The 10626-nt window shown below is 40.4% G+C and overlaps 1 protein-coding gene across 1 annotated transcript; it reads right to left on the reverse strand. All coding sequences in view use genetic code 11, as the record gives it.

The window, feature by feature from the left end:
• Window positions 1-1580: 1580 nt before the first annotated feature.
• EGR_06204 (hypothetical protein) lies at window positions 1581-6851 on the reverse strand (the record flags this gene model as incomplete). The annotated part of the gene is made up of 5 exons (XM_024495453.1): window positions 1581-1747; window positions 1771-1866; window positions 2041-2131; window positions 2197-2295; window positions 6828-6851. 5 exons carry the CDS (start codon window positions 6849-6851, stop codon window positions 1581-1583), a joined length of 477 nt encoding a protein of 158 aa, XP_024350181.1.
• Window positions 6852-10626: the final 3775 nt, after the last annotated feature.

Consider the following 10626-nt stretch of genomic DNA (forward strand, 5'->3'; position numbering starts at 1 on the left):
CAGATTGCTGCTTGAGTGATGTGCCAGTTTCCTTGATTTTTGTTTCATGTGTGTATGTAGCAAAAAGGTTTATAAGGAGAGAGTTGCAAAGGCAAATATAGGGAATTATAGGGATGGTAATAGGTGAATGGACATACAGAGAGACGAGGAGGAGGAAAGAGAGGAAGGACCAAGGAGGCCAAGGGGGAAACAGACATGGCGCTCTTCAGCATGGCATATACTGCTACAGACATGGAGAAAGAATCAGTGAGGTATAGCGGAAGGACGAGAGAAGGGAATTTACCTAGCTTTATTGCGATCAAACTATGACAATTTTGTCTAATTGGGGGTTTAATCATCCTCAGCTTTTTAAGGAAAGCGTTTTTTTAACTTTCTAGTTTTTAGGTTTGGTTGTGCAACATTTCGGTTAATAAGGCTATTTTTGATTAAATTGGGAGAAGCAGTTGGTTTGGTCCTTGTTGGCGTAAACAAATGCTATTCAAATCACACTGCTTTTCTGTTCTAAAACGACAAATAGGTAAACATTCTAGCTGGGTCAGAGTACCACCCACTGAAAAGAAAGAATTTAGAATGCTTGTCCCATCACAGGAAGACTCACATTAAAAAGGATTAGACGAATATTATATTCATTGTTTTTGGTATTTTTGCTTAAAAACAACGTACTACTCCGACTTATGGGCTATTATTATCGTCATTTTTTTGGTCGCCATTTTTAGTTTTTAATTATAACGAAGTGTGTAAACCAATAGGACAAGCAGTAATTAGGATTTTATTGCATCTTGGCAAAGAGTGGTGATTAAACACCTAGCAAATTTCTTCTTCAATCATTTACCCATATTGAAGCATTTTCGAAACTCGGTGTTACTGTCAAAACATCAGCAAGTTGAAGGGCCACACTCTCTTACCAGTCCATGCATTGATTGTAGTTAATCTCCTCTAGGCCTCCACTCCTCCCCCACTGCAGCTAATTTGGCACCAGGGCCTCCACTACTCTCACAGCGACTACTTTTTCCTACACCTTGACGTAGGGTGAAATGACAGATGAGAGTTCTCCTATTGCGCGTGTCAGCATAGGTTAACTACCAAACTGCCGTCATTCATCGAGGGTTCTAAACACGTTATTTATCCCAGTTTCACCAACACCGACATTGACGTCAAATTGCAAACACCTTTATTCAGTGATTCTTGTGGTAGTAGTTGCAGTTGCTGAGCGATGCACTAGCTGCAATATCTTCACAATTAAATGAAGCACTATCGGGTAGTACGTGAAAATCTTTCTTTGCAGTAGATTGATTTATTTTATTCCATTCAAGCTACAACATTAGTAAATAAAGGCATTGGACGCATGAATGCTTTATGGTACAACATAACGTCTTCATGCTCTCCTGATTGTCCTTTACCGCAGTACATAATAAGCATTTACGGTGCTATGAGACTGCGTGCTATTTCGCCGTCAGGACGTCTTAGCTCCACTTTTAGCCGCTTTTTCCCATTGTGCAGATAGTCATTTCATTTAATTCTTGTTAGACACTGTTTGGGTTGTTGTAGCTAACAAACTCCGGGATAAAAAACCAACTTAATCAAGCATGAACGGCAGGGCTTGAAGTCAACACAGACCAAACACAATACAGTGACATGCCAAAGAATTTGCCTTTATTTGTGGCAGAATAATTATAAATCTTCTCACCGATAACCCTTCCAAATCGTGCGAAAAGTTTGACAAGATGTATAGCATCACACTTTGATGCTGATAAAATATGAATAGGTTACAGCCTTCGGAACAATTTATCATTCGCTCTAGCACATGGCCTTCTTGAGGAATCGTTACAGACAGCACTTGGCCAGAGTTTTGAATATCCACTGAAGCTTAAGACAAACGAGACTTAATTTAGTAGAAATACAGTTTTTATAAATGACAAGCGAAAGGATAATAAAAGTTCTGAACCCACCTAAACAGTACTGCAGACAGTTGAGCACTGATACTTGAGTGGCCAAAAACAAAGAAGGTTAGAGGATGACCAGAAACGAAATGATACCTACCTGCGCAGGTAGAAGCAATGGTGCCATTGTATGTTGCAGACTTGATGCTGCGGCATGAGTTGCAGCTGGTTGTGTTGAGCCATATTAATGGCTATAATTCGTGCAGAAGAATTGATTTGAATGGTTCCTGAATATGGAGTGGGCGGGATGCATTACCATGGTCTGACAATTCATGGCCTCGTAAAAGGCACCCATTGCCCCTGCCGCATTGTTAGTGGACTGTTCAGCACTGATTTTTACAATCGCAATGTGATTCTACCACATTGAGGGGAGGGTTACTGCAGGTGGCGATAGTGCATTAATCGAACACACTCCCGAATGAAGCAGTCAAAGTGAACAAAAGTTCTCAATTTATTATTTTACGGTCTGCATTCGTGCAACCACTGTTGAACTTAAGATTAGTAGAACAGAAAAGAGCATTTCTGTCTCCACTCTTGTCCATATTTAGGGCCTACAACAGCGTATGAGCCAGCAATGGCCCATTAGTACCTCATAATTCAGTGGGTAAGACGTCATCGGTATATAATACCCGAATGAATGATTAGCTGTCATCAGAATTTGTGCCTATGGAGGGAATCGAGCGCATGCAGTGACTTTGGCCATTATTGGTATGAGTAGCGATGGCAATAATGGAATTCATTATGACATTTGTCGGTATCACACGGTCCCTGGTGGGCTAGTTACGGACGGCAACTTGCACTACATCTTGACTACCAAGGAAGACGATGGCAGGTCTTGGACTTAGGACTGGCAAGGGCACATGAGCGTCAGACTAACGCACTAATCTAGAGGACCCAAGTCACTTCCAGAAAGCGCAATGGCTGCTGTAAACAAAATCATATTTTCAGATTTCTTCAAAACAGGGTTAGTATTAACGACTGCATTCGGGCAAAACAAGGCACTCAGGTTTGCTAAAAATTGCCAGTTGAAGGAAAGGATTGACCAGATTCTGTTAAAATGGAAACGATTGTCACGACCACGCCTATACTTTGAAGAAAGATAGCAAAAAGTAATCAAATCGACTTCTGCCAACTTGTCCAATTTGTTTCAATAGTTACAGACCAAATGATCATGCATTTAATCAGCTCACTTTTATTGACAACAACTATCAAGCATTTGGTTTTATTGGGCTACCCGAGGAGCCAACTTTTAAGCAGACAGCAAATTGTTAATTCCAAAATGAGTCTAGTCATCAGATAATACCCTTACTAAAATGGTACACATGAATGGGAAATAGGATGCTTTCAGCCCTTGCTCTGTCTCCTGTGAATGCCAGCGAAGCATAGAGCAACAACACTCTTTAATATTTTTCGTCTTTAGTTACGGAGATACTGCAACACCATCTACACTGGAATAGTTGACGAGGCTACAAAGTTAGCCATCATGCAAGTAATTTGTCCACTAATTTTCAGTTACGAACAAGCGTTGCAGCGATCACTGGAACTCGTTCATAATGTTGTCAATATAAGTTGTCATAGTTTATTCAACCGCTCCTTCCAGGAAAATGAAGGCCGGCGTAGAGTGATCGAAAGCCAAATCTCTTATACTGGAGACAGATCAGTGAACATCCTTGCTTTAAGCGCTATAGGGGTTGCAAAATGTGGCTTAAAAGTGCGAGATTCAATCTCTGGTTCTACTCCCAGCGACAGTGAACACTATGATTCCCACATATCTTCTCACAAATCCTACTATCAGCCGCCGTATTTACAAAATAATGCCGGAATCCGGATTAAGTATGCTGAACTGCCCTAGAATGGACAGACATTAGCCAGAAAGTTCTTCCATCACTAAATAATAGTGGCTGAAATCAGCGAACAATACACAGGGATCTTTCGGATTCAAGCGCAATGGGGTTGTCCGAACTTGCCGCAAACTCAAGGAAATGCAGAATTCTACGATAATCGGTCGACTTCTAGTGACATTGTTTCACCAAATGAAATCGCAATTATTAAAGGCCGTACAAATAATTTGAAAACCTGACTAACACCATCTAATTAGAGTAGACTCCGTATTTTTTAGGTATAACAGGTTATTGTAGGACCTTTGTCAAAGGATTTGCTAAGTTGGCAAGTCCGCTGCATGAATTGACATAACAGAGGACACAAGAAAACTTTAAAAAAAGAGAAATAGCATAATGAAGCACTCAAGGAGCCGAAGCAGATGGTAGGGTTCATGTTGATTCTGACGTTTTCAAAGTTCAACCAAGCACCACATCATTCGCACTGAATACCAAAGCTAACAATGTAGTGGGAGGTAATATATTAACACAAGGACAATGAAGAGAGAGGACAAGTCATTACCTAGGCCTTGTTGCACCAAAGGCAACAAAAATTAGACAGCAAAGAACAGCACAGTGTAAACTGTTCGCTATCTTTACTATGGTTGGACACTTTAAGCATCACCTGATGACAAGGAATTTTATAGTGAGTAGGGGCCACCGGGTACAAACTTGGCAAAAAATAATGAGGGGAATAGGCCTTTCAATTGCTGATTAGCATAAAGGGCTCTGACAATACGAAGTCCCAGTGCAATACACGAGACAAAATAAAGATGCCATCGCAGGTGCTTAACCTTCTACATCAATTCTGGCTGGAGCAAGAAGTGTTGCATTAGGTACTACATTCCAGAGCGACTCAACTGAACACCATTAAAAGGTCGCAAAGTACCGATTCAGATATGGCTCTAATATGTGGGAGTTCCCTTGCATTCTCTTACAAACACACACAGCAGAAGTGATGACCTCGTCAAGCAAGGCGGTTAGCCGGATATGACATAAGGTTTTATTGTACTAAGAAATATTTAGGGGTTCAAAACGTCTGGTGATCCTAGGCATTACTAGACCAAGTGAGGAATTAGAATTTGCTAACCGCCTAAAGCAAACGGTGTAGGTTACCTGCGCAAAACACCGAAACACCTACAACAGCTTTACAATATCTCAACTCAGCTTAGGGAAATTGCACCACTTTTGCCTCTGGACACGGGCTTAAAGGAAAAAGTAGGTATTGACATCATATTCTATCTGCCACCCACCAGAAGAGGAAACCGATATATTTTGGTTATGAAGAATACCACACGGAAGTAGTTAAGGCACAACGCATGAAGACACAACACCCTAAAACAGTCCCTCTAGTTTTCTTCAGTTGCTGGAGTTTGCAATATGAAGTACCTGATACGGTATATAGCATTCAAGGCGCTAATTACGTAAGCACGCTATTTACTGAACTATGTATAGCTTTCGGGGTCTCCAACATACTTACGACATCTGTACATCCACACGCAAAGAGAACGCATCATTTTAAATTTTTGTAAGCATAAGAGTTGCAACAAACAATGTCCTAGCGTACGTATTGCTACTACAAAAAGGTATATAGCTGACTTTCAACATCACAAAGGAACAATTAGGCCTGCCATTTATCGGGCAAAAGTAATTTACTGACAAACACAGTCAAGCTGACTTTTGTGGTAGGGAGTTGAGATACAAGGCCTCTCATCTGCAAGAGTTAACAAACGGAAGCGAAGCAATAGCATTCTCATGAAACAACCTGGTTCAAATTAAGGTCAGGGTGAATTTGGCTTACTGATGGATGGAATGTGGAAATGTGTGCAGATCCGCATCTCTTTCGCATTATGTGGATTAGACAGGAGCTCAATCCCAAACCAGATGATTGATCAGGAATCCCATTGAAAGCAATACAGTGCCTTGACTTGCTACAATGGTGTTGCTGGCATATTTAGCCTAAGACTGCACTTCACCTTAAATATCCCAGCACAGAAGGCATCTTGCTAAACACTAAAAATTTATCGGCACCTTTGCGTGCCAAATCTGACCTACTGTCTTGTAAATGGTTCGACTAAAAGGTAGCACTACTTCTCTGCCTGCAATCAATTGAGAAATTGTTGAAGCCGTGACTCGGCGTATGCCTATAGTTAGTAAATGAAACGTATCGTCTTTAGCTTGGCGGCTGCGACCGAGCACGCACAGCAGAAGTGTAAAATTTATAGCGGGCACCTACGTCCGTGCAGCAATTGGAGTACAAAAATTTATCTCCAGGATATTGCCAGCGATACTATAGACAATTAACAAGGTTTATCTGAAATATTCGCTGAAAATGAGATATTCAAACTAATATTTGATTGATGAGGAGAGACTCAGTATGACGTGAATTTGACCTAGCCCAAATATGAGACATTTTAAACCGTGTTCATTCCACCCCTAGATGGCCTTTGATGGACATCGCTTGCAAAACAGTTTAGTGAAACCGAAAAGTAGTATGTCAGGTTGAGAGGGGCAGGAAACCCATTTTAAAATAAACAATGGATGGGCCACTGGGAAGGGATGATAGTGAGGCTACAAAATACCCGGTAAACCGACTGCTCATTGGAATCAAAGTGGCGAAGTATGGCATGTTTTGGCTTTACCCCTATTAGTGCAACACACCTATTGGGTAGCAATACTTAAGTGAGATTCTTGATACCAGGTGAATATAATTCTGTAATATCTTTCTTTGTTAAACAAAGCAGCTCCTAAAAATTTCTCTAATCCTTGACTTAGCAGCTTGCAAACGCAGCATTTAGCATCAAGTGTGCCGTCAAAGGTAGCACTTAGAAACGTATCTTGCACTTCTTAGTCTCAAGAAATAAAGAAGAATTAAAGTAATTAATGGAGCCCACAAAATTCACTTAATGGGACCGGGTAAAAGTAATTCTGTAAAAAATCTGCAGATGATGTTTTAAATTGGTGCAATCAGTTTCATTTCAACTCACAAATAATGAGTAAGGTTACGTACCTCAGAACCACAAGTTTCGTTCATACTATTGTTCTTGCGGTTGCTTGTCTCATTATCAACGGCGTATGTGTGAGAAGTGCCCTTTTGTAGTGCATGCGAATACCGAAGAAAAAAGGCACTCACCCTTAATCTTGATGGGAAGCACCAACTCCACGCGGCAAGGGTATTTGATATATCTGTCGGTGGTTGGTACAAGGGAGGCTTGGTAAGGACCCACTGACAGCATTTTTGCAATTACTGCATTTATGTGACCCTCTTGTTTGCCCTTCTAACACACAATCCACTTTTCATTTAAGAAAACGAACTGCTTCTAAATTTGGTGTCTGGTAAGAGTTGCCCACAAGGAGTTCATATTGGCAAGTCGGCAGTCTCATCCCTCCGGTGTTCAACTGGCTACCTTGATTGTCAATTTATTTCAATTGCTACACTTTAGGAAGTACAAGATGAGTCCCAATCACACATAATTGACTAAGCTGACAGGAGTGTCACTAGTGTATCTAGCATACCACGTTCCCGTTTCTGAAATATATTAAAGGATCTCGAAGTATTATCTTCTTTCCACAAGTCCTATACTATACGATTTTATAAAATTCGCAATTTATTATCTCTTTCGACGATTTGATACTGCAAATGACCAGTAGAAGTAGCCAAATAGCTTTACTTGGTTTTTTGCGACAAATGCTGTTTTACAACAAAGGGCTGCACAACAAATTTCTTTCAGGAAAGTATTAATTGGAACAATTTGTCCCTTCCTTAATCAGACATAAGTTTGCCGCAACTCCCACCCACTTAGAATCACCTACCTTGAGAAGCACCAAATCCAGTTCCACTCACATCCATGTTTGTTATCTATTTCACCTACCATCATATGGATAGAGAATATCATTTAGAGCTTACAGAAGTATTTCTGGAGGAATACGGACCACTTGGACTAGGTCACATCATCTTTCAATCATAAATTGCAGCACGAATTCCTCTCATTAGTCAATTTGGCAGCATTTCCAGGTATGAGGTCTAGCATCATATTAAAGGACTGGAAATGAGACTTTGTTTCCACTTATTTATTGGCTCTAGCTATTCCAACAGAAGGATGAGGAAGGGAAAAGTGGGCTGAGGAGGAGTGTTTCCTTTGTATCTTAGAGCCTGCAACTGTCTGGTCCTGAGTATGCGAGGACTTTATGCGGGTGTAGCCCATCACCCGCGGAAGAAGCTTCCTCATCTTGGTCTGAAGACGTACTCGCCTTGGACGTATGGGGTTAGTAGTGAACGGTTGGGTTGACACCATATTTAAGAAAACTTAGTTCTTGTCGCAAATTAGTCATTGAGCAAGCAACATGAATTACAACATGTTTAGAATAAGTGACCGGAACAATGACAGTCTGATATTCTTTGAGACTTATTCTCGTATGCATTTAAACGGCTCCTATTTACATTTCGATTTTCCTAGCTGGTGTAGGCATGAATCCCTTCTAATCATGCACTAAATGTTGTCTGTGCGTTAATATGCCCCAGCATGCGCTAGAATGTAAACAACCATGTGGGACTTTGTGTTGGTACAGCCGATCGCTTAAAAGTACATTTTTACTATATAAAGTTCGTCTGCGGAGCGTCAATCACCCATCAAAAATAGACTGTTAATTTAGTCAATTTTGGAAGTAAAAGGAGGCAAACTAACCTGCAATGGCGCATATTCTAACCAAAAAAAATTAAATATTCTTCAGCTCAACGAGGAGATCCAAGTAACATCCTGTAATTTGAATGCTCGTTACACGAGTAAAAGGTTGAAATGTACGTAACAATGGAAGAAGGCCATCAGAAGTAATGTATGCTGTATAACCTTTACAAGGTATGACAATATACGTTTGCTTGGCAAATCCTTTTCTCGGTGAGCGTTCAATTAATACGAATAATGTGGCGAAAGGACGTCATCTACTCTCGAAGAAGAAGTGTGCTCTGAATAGCCATAGCCATGATACCTGAGCCTAGTTCATTATATTTCCAGCTCATAATATTATCAGTCCACTCGCTCCACGAGAATAAAGACTGAGGTTGGACAGGTAAAAGCCGAACTTATTAACTTAATCGTACAAGGGGCACTTCAGACACGTGAATAAATTTCTGAAGTTTCTCTCGTAAATGACTACAACCTAGGGTATATTTGTCATTGAACAAAACACGAGCATAATGTTATGCTACTTGTGAGTAGTTATTGAAGATACCACTTTGAAGGACACTAATTGGAACTAGTAGTCACAATCGAAATTGCACTCTTAGTGGATTTTATTCACTGCCTGTTATGCAAGACATTAGAATGTGTAAAAGCCACTTATCCAACTGCCCGTTACGCGATGGGCTTGCATTGCCACAATCATTTGCATTATTTTTCCTCAAAGTATATAGTTTGCCAAAGCCATAATTGTTCAGTAGAAGAGGTTCTCCGAAATGCGAAAACGAAAAGGGTAACTAAAATGCTGTTTCACGCAAAGGCAATAAATCGGAGAAATGGATTGTCCACATTCGCTTTTTCAAGTGCTGCCCGCCATGGCACTGTGTCGACTAATGTCTGATCCAAAGAAGTATGGTACAGTTCAACTCCTCATTATTTTGTCACAATGAATTGATGATATTTGCTAACTATGCAGAATTACATGCTCTCCCTATTTTTCAATCCCCACGCAACATGCTCTATCATACAGCTATTAGCAGGTGTATATTCAACTCACATTTTCAACTAAATCACAGAAAATGCATCCGTTTTAGTTATATCTGGGACTCTGTTAATGAATAAACTATATCCATAATTTCTTTCCATCATCAGATCATACTGTCAGAAGTGGATGCACGCTAGATCTTCAATGACAGGCCCAGATGGTGTTTTCTACTTGTGTCACTTACTTTGCTTAAGATTGCACGTCTGTTGTATTCAGTGTTGGAACAATGTGCACAAATTAATGCTTAAAGTAAAAGAGAAGCAAATGTTGTAAGTAGGCCATGATGTGGACTAGAGCCCAAGCGAGATCCACTTATTAGTGTGCCTAAGATGCTGCTCGTAAATAACTTGCCAAAGTTGAACCATTATGTCCCAAAAATATCTGCTTCGTAGGATTTTCCACTGCTCCCACATGCATAGCCAGTCCACTGCACTTTCAGTATAAGAGGGCATCCACATAAAGGGCTGCGTGGGAGCATGCAAGTAATTAATATGCCAGCGAAAAAAATCATCTCCCCTCTGCTAGTATAGCAGAGAACCTTTTACATTGGCCATCCATTCCAGCATGAAATTGCCAAGTAATGCTTGAAGTTCCTAACGAAAGTTCAAAATTCATTAGAGCTTTTGACTTATGCTTTTACAAGTTTACTAATACACTCCTTTGGCACGCCTATACGGCTTAGCTAATCAGGTCAGTAATATTAGTCCCCATTTTTTGTACCATCTCTTTGTACATATTAAAGTAAATCTCTGTTCTAAAGTCACTTTACCCTGCCAGACTTGACAAATCACCTAGATCGAATGCCATGCCTTTCTACTGAGAAGCCCTTGGCCTTGCACAGATACTTGCTTTTTCTTCACCTTCAGTGAAGCCTGAATGTTGGTTCAACTCAATCAAACCTGCATAAGATTGCTTACAGTTTATTTCCTTACTCCAAAGTCAATTTCTTGGGAACAGATTTGCGGCAGCTTGCCTAAAATGATCAGCATCAAAACATGAATTAGGCTAACAGTTGGAAAGTAAATTCCCACCTCCCTATTTATCACTTTTTGAGTCCGAATGAAGGAAGGTATGCGTCCCATTCACCA

The sequence above is a fragment of the Echinococcus granulosus genome, assembly GCF_000524195.1.
Source record: "Echinococcus granulosus chromosome Unknown EG_S00052, whole genome shotgun sequence".
In the NCBI taxonomy this organism is placed as follows: Eukaryota; Metazoa; Platyhelminthes; class Cestoda; order Cyclophyllidea; family Taeniidae; genus Echinococcus; species Echinococcus granulosus.